The 25,799-nt window shown below is 43.8% G+C and overlaps 1 protein-coding gene across 4 annotated transcripts in view; it reads right to left on the bottom strand.

Moving 5' to 3' along the window:
• Positions 1 to 25,799, bottom strand: part of shank3a (SH3 and multiple ankyrin repeat domains 3a) — a 241,451-nt gene that overhangs the window by 188,088 nt on the left and 27,564 nt on the right. For all 4 annotated transcript variants that reach the window (XR_010804539.1, XM_066685384.1, XM_066685385.1 and 1 more), the window contains exons 2-3: positions 5,595 to 5,798; positions 951 to 1,022 (exon numbers count right to left, since the gene is read on the bottom strand). Coding sequence is in view for 3 of the 4 variants with exons in the window: in XM_066685384.1 (XP_066541481.1) it covers positions 951 to 1,022; positions 5,595 to 5,798 (276 nt within the window). In the remaining variant the exon portion in view is untranslated. The remainder of the gene's footprint in view (positions 1 to 950; positions 1,023 to 5,594; positions 5,799 to 25,799) is intronic.

The following is a 25,799-nucleotide window of genomic DNA, read 5'->3' as shown; positions in this document are numbered from 1 at the left end:
AGGTCATTGAGGGCTGGATATTTTTAGACTGTTCTCAGAACAGATGTGACAGTCTAAAAGCTCCATAACTCTGATGTGTATGATCCATACTGTGACAGCAGTGCGTGAATCGGCACATAGTGGCTGCATAGTGGCCCAATTAAACCACAAGTGATTATGTTTGACCAATAAATTCACAAACACTCGAGAAGAGGTCTCAGAATTTCTAAAATTAACTACAGTTATTTCAGAAGAAGCAGTAAAACGCTTACACTCTAAAATCCTCTCAGTCCATTAGAAAATATCTACAGAAAGAACTGCATGTATAAATGGAATTTGACTGCATGGGAACTTCCAGGGGAGATTATGATTCTAAAATTGGTATTTGGCCAAAATTGATTTTCTTTCATTGCAGTAATGATTCATTTTGATTAATGGTACAACTGGAGCTCTTCAAATTAGATGGGCTAAGGACCCTCTGACTTCTCCATGCTGAACATTTTAACCTGATAAACCTAAAAAAAAAACCCACACACTATCACCATTTATAAGAGCAGTTAAAAATGCCCATTTTTTCTGAAGGTACATGCAGGATCTGTCAGCAATATTCCATGTTTACTGTTGACCGCATGTAAGTACACAGATATGATCAAATGCAACAGGACAGTCATGTCCTCAAATCATTTTTTACCCATAGTTCAGCAGAAATCTGGCCACCTCAGCAGGAAGCCGCAAAGGACATGTCAAACTGTATAGAATATCTGCAGCAGTTTAGAGCGATCCTAGACTTACATATTTGATCATGATTTTTGAGTCAAAAGTACATACTTTGGCCTACAGAATAGTCAAGCTTATTCTAGTAGAACAGAATAGAGTACAACTGGAATACTGCTAGCTAACACTAGCTCTAACCAGAAAGGAGCAGAGAAATCTCTGAAAACATTAAAGCAAAAAAGTATCATAGCTCTTACCTTCGTGTGCAGTTTAGACAGCTGCTTGTCATCCAGATGGGCCTGCGTGTAAACACGTCTCTTGTAGCGAAACTGTAAAACAAAATAAATAAAATAAAATCTTGAATGAATCGTTATGGGCCCCCAAGACAGCACACAATTCAGCTCCACAGATTTAAAACTCCATCCATCCATCCACCCATCCATTATCCACCGCTTATGTGAGTCCAGACCGAGGCGTTCCCAGGCCAGTCGAGACATGTAGTTTCTCCAGCGTGTTCTTGGTCTTCCCCGGGGCCTCCTCCCCGTTGGACATGCCCGGAACACCTCACCAGGAAGGTGTCCAGGAGGCATCCGGAACAGATGCCCGAACCACCTCAATTGGCTCCTCTCGACATGGAGGAGCGGCTCCACTACGAGTCTCTCCCGGATGTCCAAGCTCCTAACCCTTGGAGAGTCCAGACACCCAGAGTAGGAAACTCATTTCAGCCGCTTGTACCCACGATCTCATTCTTTCCAAACCTCATGACCATAGGTGAGGGTTGGGACGTAGATTGAACCGTAAATCGAGCACTTTGCTTTTCTGCTCAGCTCTCTCTTCACATAGATCTTCATGTAGATTTAAAACTACATAATTTAGGAAACTTTCTACCAAGTTTTAGATTTAGACCAGTTAATTGTGAGGCACAAACTCCAAAAAATAATAAAATAAAATAACTCCCTAAATGTGAGTATGTGTGAAACAGGCAAAGCCAACCTGGGTCTGTGGACCAAGGCCATCTCTAAAGACTAAACCAATCCACAATCAAACACACTGTACAAATGGAGGGAATTCAATACCATTATTACCCTCCCCATGACAATGCATGATCTGTCCATTAGCCAGCTATCTTAAGCCCAAAATTGAGGACTGTCCAAAAGGAATGTCACTCAGCAATTTCCCATAGGACAGACTTGATCTTGGGCTTGTTATCTTGCTAAACTGAGAAGTCCTGCTTTGATGAATACCCCAGTAGTGACTGACCAAAAAGCTGATGCCAAAAGCAAGTCATTTAATAGGCCACTATGTCACAAAGGAATTCAATGTAAGTTAATAAGTAAATAAACCTTTCTTACATTGGCTAACATTAATGCTCATGAGTCCAGGACCAGGAGAACACTGAACAGCAATCTGGTGCATGGCAGAATTGCAAGGAGAAAGCTACTGCTCTCCAAAAAAGAATATTGCTGCCCTTCTGCAATTTGCTAAAGACAACATGGCCAAGCCAGAAAGCTACTGGAACAATGATGTCTGGATGGACGAAACCAAAATAGAATTCATTGTTCCATCAATGATGGCAAGCTGTCCTGGCACAGATGGCACAAAACAGGCCCAGACCATAATACTACCACCACTGTGTTTCACAAATGGTGTAATGTAATTATGCTAGAATGCAGTGTTTTCCTTTTTCTAAACACTGCATTACAGCATAAAAAACGCATCCCATCTGTGAAACAGGGTGGTGGTAGTTTAGCTGCATCCATGCCACGGCGGCTTGCCACCATTAATGGATTACACCAGCAGATTCTAAAGAAAAATGTCACAACATGTGTATGTGAGTTGAATCTTAAAGGAATGTGGGTCATGAAGAAACATGTTACAGCTACTGTTTTGGAAGGGCCAAATCCAAGTCCTGACCTTAATCCAATACAAATGTTGTGGAAGGACCTGAAATGAGCAGTTCATAGGTGGAAACCCACCAACATAACAGAGCTGGAGTTGTTTTGTACAGAGAAATGGGCTAAAATTTGTGATGTGAGGGACTAATGAACAATGTGCAGCAATAATCAACGGAAACATGTACAGGGGTTGGACAATGAAACTGAAACACCTGGTTTTAGACCACAATAATTTATTAGTATGGTGTAGGGCCTCCTTTTGCGGCCAATACAGCATCAATTCGTCTTGGGAATGACATATACAAGTCCTGCACAGTCAGAGGGATTTTAAGCCATTCTTGCAGGATAGTGGCCAGGTCACTACGTGATGCTGGTGGAGGAAAACGTTTCCTCACTTGCTCTTCCAAAACACCCCAAAGTGGCTCAATAATATTTAGATCTGGTGACTGTGCAGGCCATGGGAGATGTTCAACTTCACTTTCATGTTCATCAAACCTTTCTTTCACCAGTCTTGCTGTGTGTATTGGTGCACTGTTGTCCTGATACACGGCACCGCCTTCAGGACACAATGTTTGAACCATTGGATGCACATGGTCTTACTGGTGCAATGTGCAATTAATGAAGATTAATTAATAACCACCAGGCTGCTCCAATTTAGCCATGAAACCTCTCACACTACAATGACAGGTGTTTCAGTTTCATTGTCCAAACCCTGTATATAGCTATAGATGCAACTAAACAACATTTTATAATATTAAAATAATTTCCTTGATAAATAAATAAGTGGCCAAATCTAATTTATTCATCTCATTTTTTTATTTTGTTCACTTTATCTATCCTATCCTACCTATCTTAACCTTTGAGAAACTCTGATGATGTTTAGGTCAAATTTATGCAGAAATATAACAAACTTTCAATCACCACTCTATGCGAGTATGTATGTGAAAGTGTGAGCGATTTACAAACCAGTTCCATAAGGCATTTCCAATCTAGGTAAATATATTGAATAAGAGTGTAGCAACGTAAGTTTACTTTTTCACAAGCAAAGGTATAATATAGTACTTTAAAAATGTTGTTTTTTTATTCTATTAACACATTTCTGGTGCAAAAATTTGAATAAATCTTATTTAATGGTCATTTTGACAGACAAATAAATGAATGAAGAATAGTCTCCAACGTCCGGTTGGTAATGTACATTAAAACGTTCATGCATGAAAACATCCACACACACTTGGTTAGAGACTGATGCATATCACCTTCTGCGATGTGAGTAATGCAAAGATCAGTGTCATAGTAAAGAATGATATATTATGTATCTCTGAAAGCCCAACAGAAATATAAGAGACTCACCACAGATGCAGAGTGCCGTGTTGTGTGTGTCTTTAGCTGATCACAGTAGTAGTACAATCGTGCAGAAACCAGAATTCTCAGCACAACCCAGAATAACACAGTGCTGCTACTGATTGCCATCAGGACCCGAGTAAGGCAAAGAGGGAAAGAAATCTCTGACTCATGCTAAACACCACCACGCATAACAGCTTATTCTTGTTCATTCTGCAGACACATCCAAACACAGTCAGCTCTGCTGGACTAATGAACACTGCTGCACTGCCCGCTCACGTGAACAGCCTCAGTCAAATAGCCTAGTGGCCCAGGCCCCTCCACTGACAGAACTCCATCCATTTATTCATCCTTACCGCTATCATCTCCCCTCTCCCTCCCAGGGAGATGCAACAACCCACCCAGTTCATCTACCCATCTATCCATCTCCTAATCTATCTCTCGCCTGGCTGTGGCCCTGTAGGGGAGCACAATTTGTCAGTGCCGTGCGAGCTAGATCTATAGCGCAGCTGCTGTGTCGATAAATCCCCTTCTATGGCATAATGGGAGCTATAACCACAGAGCCAGGCTTCCACTGTATGAGGCGTGTCATCACGTTGCCATAGGCACCGATGGCAATGTGTCCAGCTGTGGCCCACTCACGTGCACTGGGGTCCAGGCGTGTACACACACACACACACACACACACACTGGCAAACACACAACAACACGTGACATTTCTTTCACAGTTAATTTTTGTTTTTGTTCATTAGTTTACTGTTTATTATAAAACAGACATTGTTGTATGTCAAACTCAAAAAGAACCATTGTGCTTGTGGAAAAATAATCACTTTCTGGAAGGGTAGAGAAAGAAGGGAAAGGCATTTCATAAAAAAGCAGATAGCTTCAGCCCTTGCAATTTCATACATCCCCTGCTTTCTCTCTCTCTGGACCTACAATCTTAATTAAAGTAATAAATCAAGTGAAATGATAATAGTATTCCCCAAGTACTAAGACAAAGAGAAAGGGAAGGGAGAAAGGAGATGTCATTACAAATGCACTGACAGCTTCAGCATCAAATAGGGAACTATTGGTAATACACTCACACACACACACACACACACACACACACACACGCACACACACACACACAAGAACGGGTTTTGTTTGTTATTGGCTTTGATGTTCAGTGTGATATTATCTGTCCTACTGTCACATCAAAAACCTCAAAAGAAATATCAATGAAGCTCTGTTTATATCCTTGTGTATAAGACTGCTGCAGGTCACGTCTCTGCGGCTCACGTTCTGTAACTGTTCAATATAATTCATGTTGTTCCTCAGAGGACACAATGGAGAAAGAAAATCAATAAGCAATGAAGGGTTTAAAAGCAAATGACATGGGGTTATACATTGGTCCCACATGTAACATGGAGCTAACTTTCATGTTACAATATATATATTAGGCATGGGTTATGCATTTTCATGACTGTGTGAATAAAGGGAATCTTCTTCAATATTAGATCACATGCACATACAGCTAGTCAGTGTCCATTACGCATTGACAGTATCTATGAAATACTCCATAAAGCAGACAATGATGAATCCTGTCAAACTGTACACACACACACACAAAGGAAAAACAGTAGAAAGTTGGGAGAAACTGCAAAAGTGTTGAAGCATTCTTACCTCCAGGTATGGTATAGGGGTGATGGCTGGAAGTGGGTACTCCTTTAGTGTGCGCTGTTCATCTAAGAATTTGCCAGCTTTGCCATTGTACGCAGGCTGGAACAGGCCATAATTTAGAACATCTTTCAAACTCTGGTTCAGTGTGCAAAGGATGCGCTGCTTAGATAGCCAGATCGGTGCCTCGACGTTAAACTTCATACATTTCTACAAGGGAAACACAATAAAACATAATCAGACGTTATATTCAAATACTCCAGCAGATTATATTATTATATTCACCTCAGCTACATTTGCCAAAAGTGTACATCTTAAGGTTATAGCCACTGTAAGAAAACTGTAATGCACTGGGGCAGCTATAACTGAAAGATGTATGATGTACTTCATGAGTAATGGAACACTGCTCTATATTCTAGTTGGTGTTGTACTCCATGGATTCAGGGGGAATATGATACATGGTATTTGCTTAAACAGATAGTTTAACTTGATAGATTACATACATAGTTATGTTGTTATTAAATTAACTGCAACCTTGACACAATAAAATGAAACTGAGATGCAAGTAATAGATGGTAAAGCTCAATGGCATATACAAAAGTATGCATACTGAAATTTAGTTACAATTAGTTACACGTAAAGCCAGTTTTAAGTTGCACAAGAGGTCATCTAGACATAGAGAGAGGGAACAATAAGAGTTCTAAATCAACTAACATAAATTGTAATCAATATCACATCCTTTAATGTTAGCAGCTTTCTTAAAAAAAATCCCTGAAAGCAACATCTTCACTACTCTCATCCAGCTTACACAGCACACTCCAAGGAAACACACACACAAAATCTCTGCCTACAACTTCTCCTCCAGTGAAGATCAGTGTAAATCTTCTAGAAAATCTGGGACCAATATCTGAACTCAGATAACTCCCCTTTCTACAATGTTGGAAGATCAAAATCAAAAGCAGCAGCCACATGGACAGCTTCTTACCACAAGCAATCCACATCACCTACAATACCGCCTAATCACAACACTCAACCAGCAGCCATTAAATGTTCTCCGCTGAAGGTCTCTTAACCTTTTAAAATGATCAAATGACAGGGGTGTAGAATATATTATTGGCCAGAAAGTGAGAAAAGTTATTCATCATTATTAACTCATTCAAATTTGGCACAGCAGAGCACACCAGCACCTTCCATACACTGCAAATTGTAGCTTCTCAAACTGCCAGATACTGTCATACAGTCCACTACAGTAGCCTTTAATCAGATCATTTATGTATTTTCTGCAGCAAAATATAGATTTAAAATCTTACCCAACTCACAAGACACTGACTGGCTACCTAACACAGAACGTAAGCCAGAAGATAAGATCATCTCAGACTGATGTTAAAATCTAAAGTAAAGATTGAAAGTTAAGCATGCCACTGTGGATTCATTCATGACACAGCAGTAGATGGTGTGCCCACACATAGACACACCTGGAATTATCAAACAAGTCTTCAGAGGGTAACTGTTTTGCAAACTATACCTAATACAACTAATTGCAGGTTATATACTGCAGGGGTGGTGTATTCAAAGTCTCCACAATTTTACATAGACACAGTTTTTTTTTCACAGATTGGTGAATTGGACCATCTTTGCTTCTAAGAGCCTATGCCTCTCTAATATGCTCTTTTTATACCCAGGCATGTGACTTTTTTTATAAGTTCCAATTATTTTTTCCAGATTTTTGTTGCTGCTGTATGTGTTAATATTTTTCATGAAATGGTAAAATATCTCACTTTCAACTTTTGAAATGTGTTCTGTGTTTGTGAATAAAATATGAATCTATTCAATCATTGTCTATAACCACTTTTCCAGTTCAGGGTCGCGGTGTGTCCAGTGGCTACCTGGAATCACTGGGGCATTCCTCACAGGCAGGCACCTGGAGTAGGATTGGAACGTACAACCTTGGAGCTGTGTGACTGTGACACTACCTGCTGCGCCACCATGCCGCCCATGGATCTTCATTGCATTTCGTTTGTACAGCGTACAAAAGTTTTACAATTTTTTTTGTAAAGATTCAATCATTTTAATTCAAAATTCAAAGGTTTTTCTGCTCTAGTCACTTTATGGTAACTGCTGCTTAGTACTAAGGATGACAAATATAATTTTACTAAAACACCACTTACCAACATCCTACAAATGAAGTATTAATTCACTACAGTCTTGATTGCTAATATCAAAATCACAATTTTTAATATATTCAAACCCTCTTGGGGCAGAGAGAACACACCTGGAAGGCAGTGGTGGAAGCTCAATTTCGGCCTACATCATAAAATGTGTCGGTTTATTTATACGTAAATTCTACCCTCCGTTCCTTTTTAAGAAAATAATCTGTGACCCTGTCGTACCAACAAGGCGTCTTTTCCAGGGACTTGACTAACTGATTCGCTCATTTCGCTGTCAATCAAAAAGGGATTCAGCCTCAGACAGATCATCCAATCATCATGCAGAAGCTGAGCGTCCGGGCCAGCCGAGGCCAGCCCACTGCCCCATAGACCCCCAGAGATGCTGAGCGTCCGATGGGCGGGACAAAGCCCAGCATTTATCCAATCACACGTCTCGATTCGCTGCACTTCGCTGCTTCGCTATTGAACCCTGGACGCTCAGCGTCCGCACTGTTTAAATCACTGTGAAGGGAATGATTGAGCGGAAAGCCGCGTCTTTACCAGTGATAAGAAGCAGATTCTGAACAAAAGTTGAGTGTGTTGTAGTGCATATTTATTCAATGACATGTACACACAACAGTATATATAAGTATCACTTATTTTCTACATTTTAGGGGAAGCTGAGCTTCCCTTGCAGTCTTAGAGCAATCGCCACTGCTGGAATGGTATACAGTCATCCCAAGCACTCGGGAAATTTAGCCATGTATGTTGAGGGAGGATGCAATGCTGTTCCTTCACTCCTCTGCCCCCAATTTCCTGTCTGTTGTGGGGATCGACTCAGTGAACTTTCAGTCCCAGAAACACCTTTATTGAACTCCTTAAGGAAATTGCTACTCTGCATTTGACCCATCCGTGGTAGTGAACGCACAAACACACACTAGTCAGCAATTTTTCATAAACACTAGGGGCAGTGAACACACACAGAACTGGAGCAGGGGCCTGCCAACCACTTCAGAGCACTTTGGAGGTCAGGTGCCTTGCTCAAGGGCACATCAGCCGTGACAAAATGTTCCGAATCGAACCGGTGACTCTCCGGCCTCAACGGAATAGTCTCTTAATTCACAAAGTATGTCCTTCTACCACTGAATAATGATTCATAAAGTCTTCGAAAGAGAGCAGCTGTATATAAGTTAAGGCATAGCAGTATCTGAATAAGATTGTAAAGCTCAAATATAAAAGAAAATGTTTACACAAAAATGTTTCTTAAGATAAAAGCAAACAAAGAAAATAACACTTTTAGTGATTCACAAGCATCTGCATTTTAGTGGAACTCAGTGGGGATTCCTCATTAAGCAATTACGTGTTTTGTTTACAAGCATTAAATTAGTCCATGGAGCAATGTTGGTATGAATCAATTTAAGGGAAATATGACTCTCACAGCTGATCTTTATAACTCTGTGGAGCTCACTGGAGAGAAAACAATTACACCTGGTGACTGCATGCTTTAATCACTTTACACAGCAAATAAATAGGAAAAGCATAAAGTGTCCGAGCCTGTGTTCTCTTAGACTCCACTGCTTTCTGCAAATTATTCTGAATAAATCATTGAGAAATTAAAGCAAAATCATCAACATAAGCATAACATTTGGCATTCATTCATTATCTGTAACCATTTATTTAGTTCAGGGTCATGGTGGGTCCAGAGCCTACCTGGAATCATTGGGCGCAAGGCAGAAATACACCCTGGAGGGGGCGCAAATCCTTCACAGGGCAACACACACATACATACACCTACAGACACGTTTTGAGTTGCCAATCCACCTATCAACGTGTGTTTGTGGATTGTGAGAGGAAACCCACGCAGACACATGGAGAACACACCAAACTCCTCACAGACAGTGACCTGGAGTGGGACATGAACCCACAACCTCCAGGTCCCTGGAGCTGTGTGATTGTGACACCTACCTGCTGCGACACCGGGCCACCCATTACATTAGGCAGTAAGGCCAAATTAACATAGAAATTTATTTCAAAATACACATTATACAAACTGCAGCAGCACAACAGCTGTATACATACCTCATGAATAACTTCAAGAACTTATTTTTTACTTCAGTATTTACAAAAACTATTCAGGATAGGACAATGAATCACCTGGTAAATTATTTTTGAAAATGGCTAAAAGCTAACAAACATATCAGCACAAACAGTGACTTGTTTCCAGTTATGCGGCTTAGGCATTCACTAAACATTGAGTGTTGTCGTTTACCGGCTCTCCTTAATTGGTTGGAATCTGTCTTTTTCAATGATGCATGCAGATGTCCAGTGTTCTCCTGGCATAATTTATCATGCTAACGATAAGATCCCCTAGACGTACACGCAATTAATTTCACATAACTAAGTTCAGGACAAGGTTAAAAAACAGGCTTTAAAAAAAGTCTGACTCGTTCAGATGGTGAAAGTGATTTCACAGCTCTTTTATCAGAGGAAAAGCAGAGCCACTTCAATCAAAGGTGTGTGACTGCTAACATCAATCTAGCGCTCCCTCTATCTCTCCTCGTCAGCCTGTCGCTTCCATTCTCTAAAGCACACTCCTCTTCTCCTTAAAGCACTCGCTCCCTGCAGCCGTACTGCAGATCCTCAGATTCACAATAAACAAACAGGCCTTCGCACTCAGACAAAGCAGCTCCCTCTCCATCTCTATATCAGTACACAAAGCGCCTGTGACCCATCAGGCCCTTACCTTTCCCTCTGCATCATTAATGAACTCAGCTATCTCCCTCTCTGCTTATGAAACACTTCAGCAGATCTGCAGCTTTCTCCAGTCTGCCCACAGAATCAGAGTGAGAGAGAGGGAGAGAGAGAGAGAGAGAGAGAGAGAGAGAGAGAGAGAGAGCGCAAGAGAGAGCTTTGAACTCATGTGCAGCCTTTACTTTATCAGAGACCCCAAAATTAACAAGACAACGATGAAGAGCAGAGCTCTGTGTTTCTTATATGTTTGTTATTAGAGATCACTATCCAGCGTGCTGCAGCCATACAGAGTGTAATATCTTATCTATACAGTGCTGTGTGCATTAGCACTTTTACTTTCTCTTATGTACATCTGATTCAGGACGTATACAGATGTATAAGGTCTCAAATAAAGAGTTCCATCCATTCATTCATTATCTGTAACCCTTATCCAGTTCAGGGTCACGGTAGGTCCAGAGCCTACCTGGAATCATTGGGCGCAAGGTGGGAATACACCCTGGAGGGGGCGCCAGTCCTTCACAGGGCAACACACACACTCACACATTCACTCACACACTCACACCTAAGGACACTTTTTGAGTCACCAATCCACCTACCAACATGTGTTTTTGAACCGTAGAAGGAAACCAGAGCACCCGGAGGAAACCCAAGCGGACACAGGGTGTCAGGGTGGTGTGATGAGTAGATTCAGGGAGGCGGACACACTCGCTACAACACAGACTTTAATAATGAAATAACAAAACAAACGAACTATACGAGAAACACGAAATAACATTAACGAGCATGAACGAGAAACCACAAACGAGAAACACTACGAAGAAACGTGAGCGTGAAACAAACACAATGAAATCGTGAACCAAACAAAGAAACAAACCAAGCAACGAGAACGAACAAACAAACTCAAACTCAAACTCAAACCAACAAAATGACCGATACCAGGAAGTGAGGGAAGAGGGCTTAAATACATGAACTAACTAGACACACCTGACACAGATAACGAGGACAATTACAGAGAGGCGGAACAAGAGGTGGAGCGAGTGAACATAAACAAAGCCATGTGAGGAGAAGGAAAACAACGAACAGAGCACATGGAAGAGGAAAACAAAGCAGAAAGTGTCAAGGTGTGACAGACGCCCCCCCCAAGACACGCAACTCCCGGAGCGTGAAAAACGAGACTCTCCAGGAGCTGGCGCAGGAGGGGGCCAGAAGAACCAAAAACAGGAAACAAAAAGATTCAAGACAAGATAGGAAATGGAGATGGGAACAAGGGACTAGACTTAAACGGACACTTGACAGAACTAGAGAGAAGAGACGGAGATAAGGCAGGAGAAAACACACGTGACTGGACCTTGGGCTGAACACTGAACAGGGACTGAGACAAAACAGTAGCAGATACACGTGACTGGACAGAGGACTGAAGAGGACTAACAGGGACTTTGACATGAAACTGGACAAAGGGTTTAACTGGGAACTGGACATGAGGCAAGGGAACAGGGACCATGACATTAACAGGAACTGAGACAAACACGGTGACAGGGACCGGAATAGAAACAAAAACAGACAAAGGCACAGGGACAAGGACAGAGACAGGAACCAGAACAGGAACAGAAACAGGAACAAAAACAACTGGGTGGTACCCAGGACTGGCATGTGTCTGTGGGACTGTCCAAGGTGCCAGCCTGGGTACAGTTCTGGGGATTGGCCTCGAAGTCCTTGGGGCCGGAGCCACAGTCACAGGTTCAGAAACGGCCGGAGCCACAGTCACTGGCTTAGAAACGGCCGGAGCCACAGTCACTGGCTTAGAAACGGCCGGAGCCACAGTCACTGGCTTAGAAACGGCCGGAGCCACAGTCACTGGCTTAGAAACGGCCGGAGCCACAGTCACTGGCTTAGAAACGGCCGGAGCCACAGTCTCAGGGGTAGAAACGGCCGGAGCCACAGTCTCAGGGGTAGAAACGGCCGGAGCCACAGTCTCAGGGGTAGAAATGGCCGGAGCCACAGTCTCAGGGGTAGAAACGGCCGGAGCCACAGTCTCAGGGGTAGAAACGGCCGTAGCCACAGTCTCGGAGATAGGAGCAGCTGAGGGAGCCGTACTCACGGAGACTGGAGACCCTGCGACGACGTCCACGGAGACAGGGGAACCTGCAGTGACGTCCAAGGAGGCAGGCGGAACTGCGACGACGTCCACGGAGGCAGACGGAACTGCGACGACGTCATCCACGGAGGCAGGCGGAACTGCGACGACGTCATCCACGGAGGCAGGCGGAACTGCGACGACGTCATCCACGGAGGCAGGCGGAACTGCGACGACGTCATCCACGGAGGCAGGCGGAACTGCGACGACGTCATCCACGGAGGCAGGCGGAACTGCGACGACGACGTCCACGGAGGCAGGAGGATGTGCGACGACGTCCATGGAGGCAGAGGAATCTGCGACGTCGTCCACGGAAACAGAGGAGGCGGGCGTCGCTCTCATGAAGACAGGAGAGGCGCGCGCCGCCTTCAAGGAGAGCTCCAGGCGTGCCATGAGGCCTGTAAGCTTCTCCTGAATGTCAGGAGTGGACGCAGAGCGGTGCTTGGGAACTGGTGTCCTATCGACGACGTCCACGGAGGCAGAAGAATCTGCGACGTCGTCCATGGAGAGAGGCGCGGCCGGAGGCACCGCGCTCATGGAGACAGGCGCGGCCGTAGGCATTGCTCTCATGGAGACAGGCGCGGCCGTAGGCACCGCGCTCAGGGAGACAGGTGCGGCCGAAGGTGCCGCGGGCACGGAGAGAGGCGCTACCGGAAGTGCCGCTCTTACAGGAACCGGAGTTGACACGCCCAGCAATGCAGGTGCTCGTGCTGCTCGCCGAGCACGCGTTTTGGATTTAACGGGTTTGGGCGCACTCTCGAGGGACTTTAAACTTAGGTCCTCCGGAGATGCGCCCCTGTTAGCCTCATTTCCCATGTCCTGTGATCTGAGGCTAACAGCCCTTGTATATAACGCCCCCCCAAAAATCTCCCCGGACCTGAGGGGGTAATTATCTGGAGCTGGGTTTAGAGCCTGTTCTCTCCTCCGGCTCCGTCGATTCCCGCTGGAGGAATCACTCGATTCATGAATCGAGTCTTCTGTTTGTGGGAAATGAACCGCACCGGAGATGAGCTGCAGCCGTTGACTCCACTCCGAAGCCGCCCTTAACGCCTCCTTCACGGGATCTCTGGGGAAAGGAGTCCGGCGAATTACACCTCTCCTAAAGGGGTAGTCCGTGTTAGCTGTGTCCATCTTTGGATCGGTCATTCTGTCAGGGTGGTGTGATGAGTAGATTCAGGGAGGCGGACACACTCGCTACAACACAGACTTTAATAATGAAATAACAAAACAAACGAACTATACGAGAAACACGAAATAACATTAACGAGCATGAACGAGAAACCACAAACGAGAAACACTACGAAGAAACGTGAGCGTGAAACAAACACAATGAAATCGTGAACCAAACAAAGAAACAAACCAAGCAACGAGAACGAACAAACAAACTCAAACTCAAACCAACAAAATGACCGATACCAGGAAGTGAGGGAAGAGGGCTTAAATACATGAACTAACTAGACACACCTGACACAGATAACGAGGACAATTACAGAGAGGCGGAACAAGAGGTGGAGCGAGTGAACATAAACAAAGCCATGTGAGGAGAAGGAAAACAACGAACAGAGCACATGGAAGAGGAAAACAAAGCAGAAAGTGTCAAAGTGTGACAGACGCCCCCCCCAAGACACGCAACTCCCGGAGCGTGAAAAACGAGACTCTCCAGGAGCTGGCGCAGGAGGGGGCCAGAAGAACCAAAAACAGGAAACAAAAAGATTCAAGACAAGATAGGAAATGGAGATCGGAACAAGGGACTAGACTTAAACGGACACTTGACAGAACTAGAGAGAAGAGACGGAGATAAGGCAGGAGAAAACACACGTGACTGGACCTTGGGCTGAACACTGAACAGGGACTGAGACAAAACAGTAGCAGATACACGTGACTGGACAGAGGACTGAAGAGGACTAACAGGGACTTTGACATGAGACTGGACAAAGGGTTTAACTGGGAACTGGACATGAGGCAAGGGAACAGGGACCATGACATTAACAGGAACTGAGACAAACACGGTGACAGGGACCGGAATAGAAACAAAAACAGACAAAGGCACAGGGACAAGGACAGAGACAGGAACCAGAACAGGAACAGAAACAGGAACAAAAACAACTGGGTGGTACCCAGGACTGGCATGTGTCTGTGCGACTGTCCAAGGTGCCAGCCTGGGTACAGTTCTGGGGATTGGCCTCGAAGTCCTTGGGGCCGGAGCCACAGTCACTGGCTTAGAAACGGCCGGAGCCACAGTCACTGGCTTAGAAACGGCCGGAGCCACAGTCACTGGCTTAGAAACGGCCGGAGCCACAGTCACTGGCTTAGAAACGGCCGGAGCCACAGTCACTGGCTTAGAAACGGCCGTAGCCACAGTCTCAGGGGTAGAAACGGCCGTAGCCACAGTCTCAGGGGTAGAAACGGCCGGAGCCACAGTCTCAGGGGTAGAAATGGCCGGAGCCACAGTCTCAGGGGTAGAAACGGCCGTAGCCACAGTCTCAGGGGTAGAAACGGCCGTAGCCACAGTCTCAGGGGTAGAAACGGCCGTAGCCACAGTCTCAGGGGTAGAAACGGCCGGAGCCACAGTCTCAGGGGTAGAAATGGCCGGAGCCACAGTCTCAGGGGTAGAAATGGCCGGAGCCACAGTCTCAGGGGTAGAAACGGCCGTAGCCACAGTCTCAGGGGTAGAAACGGCCGTAGCCACAGTCTCAGGGGTAGAAACGGCCGTAGCCACAGTCTCAGGGGTAGAAACGGCCGTAGCCACAGTCTCGGAGATAGGAGCAGCTGAGGGAGCCGTACTCACGGAGACTGGAGACCCTGCGACGACGTCCACGGAGACAGGGGAACCTGCAGTGACGTCCAAGGAGGCAGGCGGAACTGCGACGACGTCCACGGAGGCAGGCGGAACTGCGACGACGTCATCCACGGAGGCAGGCGGAACTGCGACGACGTCATCCACGGAGGCAGGCGGAACTGCGACGACGTCATCCACGGAGGCAGGCGGAACTGCGACGACGTCATCCACGGAGGCAGGCGGAACTGCGACGACGTCATCCACGGAGGCAGGCGGAACTGCGACGACGTCATCCACGGAGGCAGGCGGAACTGCGACGACGTCATCCACGGAGGCAGGCGGAACTGCGACGACGTCATCCACGGAGGCAGGCGGAACTGCGACGACGTCATCCACGGAGGCAGGAGGATGTGCGACGACGTCCATGGAGGCAGAGGAATCTGCGACGTCGTCCACGGAAACAGAGGAGGCGGGCGTCGCTCTCATGAAGACAGGAGAGGCGCGCGCCGCCTTCAAGGAGAGCTCCAGGCGTGCCATGAGGCCTGTAAGCTTCTCCTGAATGTCAGGAGTGGACGCAGAGCGGTGCTTGGGAACTGGTGTCCTATCGACGACGTCCACGGAGGCAGAAGAATCTGCGACGTCGTCCATGGAGAGAGGCGCGGCCGGAGGCACCGCGCTCATGGAGACAGGCGCGGCCGTAGGCATTGCTCTCATGGAGACAGGCGCGGCCGTAGGCACCGCGCTCAGGGAGACAGGTGCGGCCGAAGGTGCCGCGGGCACGGAGAGAGGCGCTACCGGAAGTGCCGCTCTTACAGGAACCGGAGTTGACACGCCCAGCAATGCAGGTGCTCGTGCTGCTCGCCGAGCACGCGTTTTGGATTTAACGGGTTTGGGCGCACTCTCGAGGGACTTTAAACTTAGGTCCTCCGGAGATGCGCCCCTGTTAGCCTCATTTCCCATGTCCTGTGATCTGAGGCTAACAGCCCTTGTATATAACGCCCCCCCAAAAATCTCCCCGGACCTGAGGGGGTAATTATCTGGAGCTGGGTTTAGAGCCTGTTCTCTCCTCCGGCTCCGTCGATTCCCGCTGGAGGAATCACTCGATTCATGAATCGAGTCTTCTGTTTGTGGGAAATGAACCGCACCGGAGATGAGCTGCAGCCGTTGACTCCACTCCGAAGCCGCCCTTAACGCCTCCTTCACGGGATCTCTGGGGAAAGGAGTCCGGCGAATTACACCTCTCCTAAAGGGGTAGTCCGTGTTAGCTGTGTCCATCTTTGGATCGGTCATTCTGTCAGGGTGGTGTGATGAGTAGATTCAGGGAGGCGGACACACTCGCTACAACACAGACTTTAATAATGAAATAACAAAACAAACGAACTATACGAGAAACACGAAATAACATTAACGAGCATGAACGAGAAACCACAAACGAGAAACACTACGAAGAAACGTGAGCGTGAAACAAACACAATGAAATCGTGAACCAAACAAAGAAACAAACCAAGCAACGAGAACGAACAAACAAACTCAAACTCAAACTCAAACCAACAAAATGACCGATACCAGGAAGTGAGGGAAGAGGGCTTAAATACATGAACTAACTAGACACACCTGACACAGATAACGAGGACAATTACAGAGAGGCGGAACAAGAGGTGGAGCGAGTGAACATAAACAAAGCCATGTGAGGAGAAGGAAAACAACGAACAGAGCACATGGAAGAGGAAAACAAAGCAGAAAGTGTCAAGGTGTGACACAGGGAGAACACACCAAACTTCTCACAGACAGTCACCAGGAGTGGGACTCGAACACACTGGTGACTGCGCCACCGTGCCAGTCAAATGGAAATCATATGTTCAAAAAATCTAAATGTAATGTTGCATTTAAGATAGTATCACTATACTTAACTGAGTATCACTATATTTCTAGTGGAGGGACGAACTAAACATTTCCCTTCGTTATATATATGATGACCTGTTTCTCTGTTTATTCTCTCTAATGCTGGAACTAATTCAGCTGCAGTCACACTCAGCAAGTAAGTAACACAGCGTAACGGCCCATTCCCACTCCTGCGTGCACAATATGAAACAGAGGTCAAATCCCAATAGGCAAACTAATGCAGTAATAATATGAAGCGTTAGTGCTCAGCTTTTTATATAGAAACTGCTACACATTCTTTAACATGTGTCCATACCCAACTTTGATATATTTTCCTTTTTCAGTGTTCTAACTATTTCTATAGAGTTTTTAGCCAGTAGGATTTAATAATGAATACATAATGCACCTCATAGGATCAACACTTATTTCTGCTTTAAAAGCATTTTCACACTTGGACTGTTTCAGTGTCTGAAGTGGACTCAGTGGATTGTTGAGTCATGGCCTCTTGTGTATATGTGAACGGGTTAAAGAAACGCAGACCCTTCTTAACAGCCCCCAAACAAACTGAACTTAGACGACCTCCAGAGAAGGTCTCGATTTGTTTAGTTTGTGGTATGTTTTGTGATACACTTGATTTGTGCATTATTAAAAACAAACAAAGAGGCTCAGGCCCACTTTGCGTTTGTTTTAACGCGTAGAACAAGACTTGTCGTAACCAGCTACAATTCTCATGGGTTACAAACAACTTGAGAAAAAGGAAACATACACTGGTCTCAGGAAGAAATTGTGATACTTTTGGACATACAACAGAATGGTGGTGTTCAAGTGAAATTACAGACAGAAATACACGGATATACACATGACAAATCAGAACAAGCAGAGAGTGCCCTAAAATTAAAGACATATCCTTTCTTTCAGCAATTAGATTCGGTTTAGCTCTCTCTACAGGAGCGATTTCCCACCCAGAGGAATATTCTCACCATCCAATTAAAACCCAAATATTGGTTGCTTTAAATATTTATTTTCTACAAATTAAACTACTCATTTGTTTACATAACCTGTTTAGAAAAAGCTACAGTTTTTGTTTCCCACCCAAAGATGATATACTAGTAATGTTGATTCTCTGTTTTTTCTACCTTAGCATTAGAATAATATATAATAGAATAGTAGGTTTTTATATGTTTTGTACAGATGGTATGTTATATATTTTTACAGAAAAGGCTAGCAGCAGCACTGCTTAATACAACAGTAATCCTGACCAAAGTAATGTGGGGTCTGAGTTCTGAGTGGTGTGAAAAAAAAAATGTGGTAAAAACACCATTAGCCTTTTTTGTAAAAATGTAAAACCATAAAGCAGTCAAAATGCAATACATGACACCACAGGGTGAATCAAAAAAATTGATGCATTCCAATTACTGCATTTAACAGAGGGTCTCAATCGTGTGCAGCAGTGATATATATATATATATATATATATATATATATATATATATATATATATATATATACACACACATAAGGTGGTAAATAGTGCATAAATACATGGCAACAAATTATAATACTATACAGTAATGCAGTTTGTTCACAGCATTAACAACACTTATTTCTTATTACTTATTACTAAGCTATTCGGATCCCCTCAAACTGTTACCAGTCTGTAAATACAAAACTGTGAAGTGTGTTGGCATAAGTAACTCATATATCTTGCCTGGAGGAGGCAGAGTAGCCTTGCCCTCAGGAGATGAAGAGCAAAGCAGGTTTATCAACATGGACAAATGCATTTCACACACACATCCCCATTTAAGATGAGACTAAAACCATAACCGATGTGGAATAAAGCCAAACCTGCTTGCCCAGACTTTTTACCATTAAAGGTTCAGCATTTCAGACGCCTGCCAGAGTTATATCACATTTCCAGAGAAAAGTGCATCACTTCTTTATGTCTCCTTTATGACAAGGTAATAGAAATATCAGTAAATGTTTGTTGAGTAGAAAATAATGATTCTGACTTGAAAGAATAAGGGGCTGGTGCTCCCTGCACACAGACAGAACAGATGTGTAAGGAAGAAATTTTCCTGTGTCTGAGAGACATGAAAGGACACTGTTGGAGTTAAAAAAGAATCATTTACTTAGTCTAACTTGGTCGAAATATTGGTCAAAATGCATATCAGTTTCACTGCTGGCAGATATATGCAGATGCTCCCATTAAATAAAAACAAAAAAAAACTTATATCTAATCAATTTTTCAAAACAATATTTAATTTATTTTTTCTCCAGAAAGCCACAAAGTGGTAGGCCACCTAAAATGACAGAGCCAGGGACAGCGAATGCTGCAGGAGTAGTGCTCAGAATTTGCATGCTTTCTGCAGAATAAATCGATACAGACCTCCAAACGTCATGTGGCCTTCATGAAGAGAACTTCATGTAGTCATTTCCATGGCCGAGCAGCTGCATCCAAGCCTAACATCACCAAGTGCAATGCTAAGCATCAGATGCAGTGGTATAAAGCACGCTGCCACTGGTCACTAGAGCAGTGGAGATGTGTTCTCCGGAATGATGAATTACACTTCTCCATCTGGTAATCCGATGGATGAGTCTGGGTTTGGCAGTTGCCAGGAGAATAGTACTTGTCTGACTGCATTGTGCCAAGTGTAAAGTTTGGTGGAGGGGGGATTATGGTGCAGGGTTGTCTTTCAGGAGTTGGGCTCGGCCCCTTAATTTCAGTTAAAAACAAAAAGTTAATGTTTTAGCACACCAAGAGATTTTGAACAATTTTATGTTCTCAGCTTTGTGGGAACAGTTTGGGAACAGCCCCTTCCTGTTCCAACCTGACTGCCCACCAGTGCACAAAGCAAGGTCCATAAAGACACAGATGTTTGGTGTGGAAGAACCTGACTGGCCTGCCTCAAACCAATATAAAAAACAGACTACGAGCTAGGCCTTCTCGTCCAACGTCAGTGTCCTGACCTCACAAATATACTTCAGCAAGATTAGTCACAAATTCCCATAAACACACTCCTAAACCTTGTAGAAAGCCTTCCCTGTAGAGTTTTAGCTTTTATAGCTGCAAAGAGTGGGCGGATATTATATTAAACCCTATGGATTAGGAATGGGATATCACTTGTGGCCTTGGGCTGGATGTTTGTTGATGGTTCCTCCACTCGAGGTACCCTGTGATACCATGGTGTGAGGACCACTGCCAGTGCAGATGTTGCAGAAACACTAGTCTCAGCCACAGATGCTCAACCAACAATACTTTTAATGCGTTACTCTCACCTCACGGTCAGGATTCTGACAGTTGCATTCTGACTGGCTGTCTGTACCTCCACATATATGCACTCGCGTGTATTGTTTTCTCCCGACTCTGATACTGGTTCAAAAAGAATCATAAAGACTGCCTTCTTTTACACATCATGTCAAAATAGCAGACTTGTGATTGGTCCGTATTCGTGTAAGTTAGATTTCTTTTCCTGCAGAATTAGGTGGCTCTTGGCCACGTCCTTAGAGAGTCTGGCAATGCAAAACTGCCGGAAAATTGGCACCACAACTATTGGCTTCAACTATCTGTCCATGGTCATAGTCACTCAAGTCGCTCCATTTGCCCATAGCTGGTAAATGTTGCCTTCTGCTGTGCAGTGGACAGGTCTACACCTTATCGTCACTGTCCAATTAAAAACATGTATCCCCTGAAATATTAACTTTACAAGTGAACAAAATACCTTCTTACTTTTCCTAATACAGTTCCTAATACGGTTATTTTCCAGTGTAGTAGCTTTGTTGACAAGTAAGTGAAAATAAACCAAGCTGTCCTTAATCTTGGACACATCAGCACCCTCTTGTTGACCACAACCACAGAACTGGAGAACCCTTTACACTTGCCCATCAACAGTATAGCTAAAAGTAAATTATAACCAGCTCAGAGATGCAGCCAACAACACAACAGAACTTGTCAGAACATAGACTAACTAAATACAGGACTTAAAGAAAAAAAAAAGATATATTGTCTGACCACAATGAAAGACGAATGGACTTGACCTCAATCTCGATCTCAATTTGAGCTTTAGTGAGCTCATGTGATACTCTCCACAGAGCAGACTCATGACAATTGAGCTAAAACAATTACTGCAGCACCACAGGAGTGATTAAAGGCCTGTGTGATTACAATGACTTTCAGGTTATTAAATATGAGTTAAAACGATTATAGGGACAATGGGAGAAGGAAATGGTGACCTTGAGGTATTCTATAAAACTAAGATGAAAGGAATCAGTCTAATAAGTGTGTGTGTGTGTGTGTGTGTGTGTGTGTGTGTGTGTGTGAAAGAGTATGTGTGTCCCACACCTATGGTCAGCAATTGCTCTTTGACTCCAGAAGCACTTGAAGGGATTTCAGACACAAAGCCAGGTTCTCAGTATTCTGAATTAATAGAGTGGTGGCATTGTTATTCTGTCCACACCAAAGGCCCTCACTGTCACCCATGCAATACTCACAGCATTACCAACACAATGCCTCTGTACCAGCTAATCATCACACTCACAAAGTGATGCACTGCACTTATCGGTTCTATATTTTGAACAAAAACAATATAAAAAATATTTATCAACACAATTATAGCCAAATGTAAGTAAACTGAAAAGTGTGATTTAACATTCATTCATTCATTCATTCATTATCTGTAAGCACTTATCCAGTTCAGGGTCCAGAGCCTACCTGGAAGCATTGGGCGCAAGGCAGGAATACACCCTGGAGGGGGCGCCAGTCCTTCACAGGGCAACACACACACTTACACATTCACTCACACACTCACACCTACGGACACTTTTTGAGTCACCAATCCACCTACCAACGTGTGTTTTTGGACCATAGGAAGAAACCGGAGCACCTGGAGGAAACCCACGTGGACACGGAGAAAACACACACAAACTCCTCAGAAACAGTCACCTGGAGCGGGGAATCGAACCCACAACCTCCAGGTCCCTGGAGCTGTGTGAGCGCGACACTACCTGCTGCGTGATTTAACATTTTATTCATGAATATAGTTATATTTGAGTCAAGCACTTTCAATTATTTAGAAAAAGTACAGTAAAATATGCTTTACTTTTCCAAGTACTCTCTTCCCTCAATTAAAGCTATGGAGTTTTTTTTTTTATATATAGCTCCAGAAAAGTATTCTACATTATAACAAGTTAAAAAGGTTGCTCTTATAGTATTACATAAAACCACTTTTGCAAAGAGGTCACATAAGTAGAGTAATACTTAAGGATCGCACTGACTGTACTGAGCAGAATGTAACAGACCTCTGTTTGGTAGCAGGTAGAACTAGGACTGTTTCCCAGGGCTTTGTACATTAATAAAGCAGTGAAATATGACTCAATCTGCCTGAGACACTGTAGCTGGGAGCTACTCTACAACACCATGACCTGCGGGAAGGCAATAATACAGTATTCTATTTCTCTGGTGTGCTGACACACAAACACACACACAGACCCAAATGCACACACAATACATACTAGTGTCCAGCTGATGGTGCAACACAACTATATTTCCAATATAGGCCTGATGTCTCTGCATGCCCAGCTGACTCTGATGTATAAAACTAACCCTAGAAATGATTAACTGAAGCCTTTAGAGTAATAATATAAATCACTGCCCAGCTGATATGATATTCACGGAAATCAAGCAATGATGCAAAACAAAGACAACAGTATATATTTGCTTCGTGTGATTTCATGAAAATCAGTTCATGTGCTCATATCCATCTACTCATCTTAGATCAGATAGGTCTGTGAATGTAGACAGCTGTCAGCAACAGGTGCAAATCCAACATCTGACATGATTTGTGGGTGTAGCTTTGTCCATTGCATAGGAGATTGGTAAATTGGCAAAATAAGGATAGACTCCTTTTGATACCCTTGATTTCAGACTAAACACTGAGAATTAAAAAAACTACAGTCCCAGCTGTTCAATTTTGAATGTATATGCATGTCGACATTGGACTGTTACATACATTAACGTTCATTCATGGTCTGTTCAAGCACTGGGTCCAAAGCCTATTCGGAATCACTGGGCAAAAGGCAGGAACACACCCTGTAGGGGGTGTCAGTCCTTCGCAGGGTGACACACACTCAAACATTCACAACTATGGACACTTTTGTGTCACCAATCCACCGGCCAATGGGTGTTTTTCGACTATGGGAGGAAACCGGAGCACCCAGAGGAAACCCATGCGGACACAGAGAAAACACACCAATTCCTCACAGACAGTCTTCCGGAGCTGGGGTTGTGGGTGCAAGCCAGGTCCCCGGAGCTGTGTGACAGCGAGACTACCTGCTACGCCACTGTTTTGAAAGCCAAAAAACTGAAGTCAATAAATAGAAAGCACATGCTTTGAAGCTTTTTGTAATCTAATAAAGTTCCTGGAGCATTCAGAGAGTGGTATTGGCCTGATGTATTGAGCAGAATTATAAGTATTTACTGGATATTACGTAATGAATATAAAAGGAAAGGGAGATATTCTCATTCGGCACCACTTTCCACATGAGAAAAACAATGCCAGCTTATACCCTGCGACAGAGACAGAGTGGTACAGAAGAAGGAGAATGTGTTGTGTGTATGTAATGGACTTTCCAGCTGCTCTTTAACTTTTTGGAGGACGTTGAGGACACAGTATGCAGATTGGCATCTCTCTTTGTATATCCCCTCTCATTAAAATACTCTTGCACGGTCTTTTCTCCAGCCCAGAAAAGCTCGATGATTAGGCCTAATTTATATTTCAATTTCTATTCATTTATGTGCGGCTGTAGCCAAGTAATGAAAAGCCGGTCAATCCTACCGACTGCAAAACTGCAGAGAGTTTGTGCTGTCCATCCTCTAATGAAAAAGACCAGTCAAAGCCCAGACTACACTCTTTCTCTCTATTCACTCCCCCTCTCTGCAGTGCAGGCTCTAGTTTATTGGGTATTGGGTTCCTTAGTGAGAAAATCTTCAACTCAGCAGTGCATTAAAAACCCTGAAGTAAAAGATGCAATCATGTTACCCCTCCTCTTTCCCTGCTCATCTCTCTATCGTTTACTCTCCATCTGCCTCTTTCTGTTTTGCCCTTTCTTCCGCGGGCTGGCCTAGAAGAGGCATTTTCTTTTACTGACTGACCGAGTGACTAACCAAAAACAGAACTTTGTTGAAACTTACATCGACTTGTCTCTTACCACAGCTGCAGAAAGAAGCTAATAAACATCAGGTTGGCATTTCATTTGGATTTATATCTTTGATCTTTGAAATAGAAATACTATTGTAAAGGGAAATAGTAAATGCAAAGATATAAAGTGGTATTAATGTGTTTGTCAAGCTAAATTTTATTGGTGCAAAATCCCCCACTCACCACCACATTCATTCATTCATTCATTCATTCATTCATTATCTGTAACTGCTTATCCAGTTCAGGGTCGCGGTGGGTCCAGAGCCTACCTGGAATCATTGGGCGCAAGGCCAACACAGGGCAACACACACACACACACATTCACTCACACACTCACACCTACAGACACTTTGGAGTCGCCAATCCATCTACCAACGTGTGTTTTTGGACCGTGGGAGGAAACCGGAGCACCCGGAGGAAACCTACGGGGACACGGGGAGAACGCACCAAACTCCTCACAGACAGGAGTAGGAATCGAACCTAAAAGCTCCAGGTCCCTGGAGCTTTGTGACTGTGACTCTACCACATTCAAGATCCACTAAATTGTAGCTTTATTAGCTTGGTGCTACCTTAAAAATCACAACTTTGGTTGGTGACTCATTTAAAGTACATAACAAAGTTTGAATACAGCTTATGAAAGCCCCAGATCTGAAAATAGTGGAAAAAAGATGGAGCAAAGACCTGCTTTTATTTATATATATATTAATTTTATTTATTAATTAAAATCTTTATTTTTTTGTAAGAAAAAGAAGAATATAATCGTTCCACCTGAAATGGCCAATATGAAACTTTGTTGAAACATTAATGTGCAAGGCCTGATTCTTGCCACAGCAGCAGGCAGGAGAGCAATGGCAAGTTTGGGCAAAGGTTGGGCAAAATCCTATCGTGTCTTTGCTTGAAATATTACTGCAAAGGTAAGTGGTGTAAAGATATGAATGTGTTTGTCAAAGTCAGCCATCTTGTTTTTAAGTAAGCTGTCACACTGAAAAAAATAAATAATTGTGATTCTTTGAATCAAAGAAACCTTGGTCTTCCCATTTTAAAAACAACTTAGAATTAATTTTGTACATAAAATGAACAAAGAACAAACTGATACTACAAATTATGCATGTGTTATACATGTCCATCCTGCTGAATCCTTAAAAATGAATTGTCTTATCAATTTTACAAACATCATCTCATTTCATCTCATTTTTATCAGCTCTGCATCTACCACAGTATTCACATAAAATAAAAGCCTCATATAAACAAAGACACTGAGATGTAGCACCAACGTTTCTCAAGGACCTCTAAAAAGAAGGGTATGTGGTTTGGACCCTACCTTCC

This window comes from Hoplias malabaricus, chromosome 11 (assembly GCF_029633855.1).
Source record: "Hoplias malabaricus isolate fHopMal1 chromosome 11, fHopMal1.hap1, whole genome shotgun sequence".
NCBI classification, from domain to species: Eukaryota; Metazoa; Chordata; class Actinopteri; order Characiformes; family Erythrinidae; genus Hoplias; species Hoplias malabaricus.
This window is presented reverse-complemented; position numbering and strand designations above follow the sequence as displayed.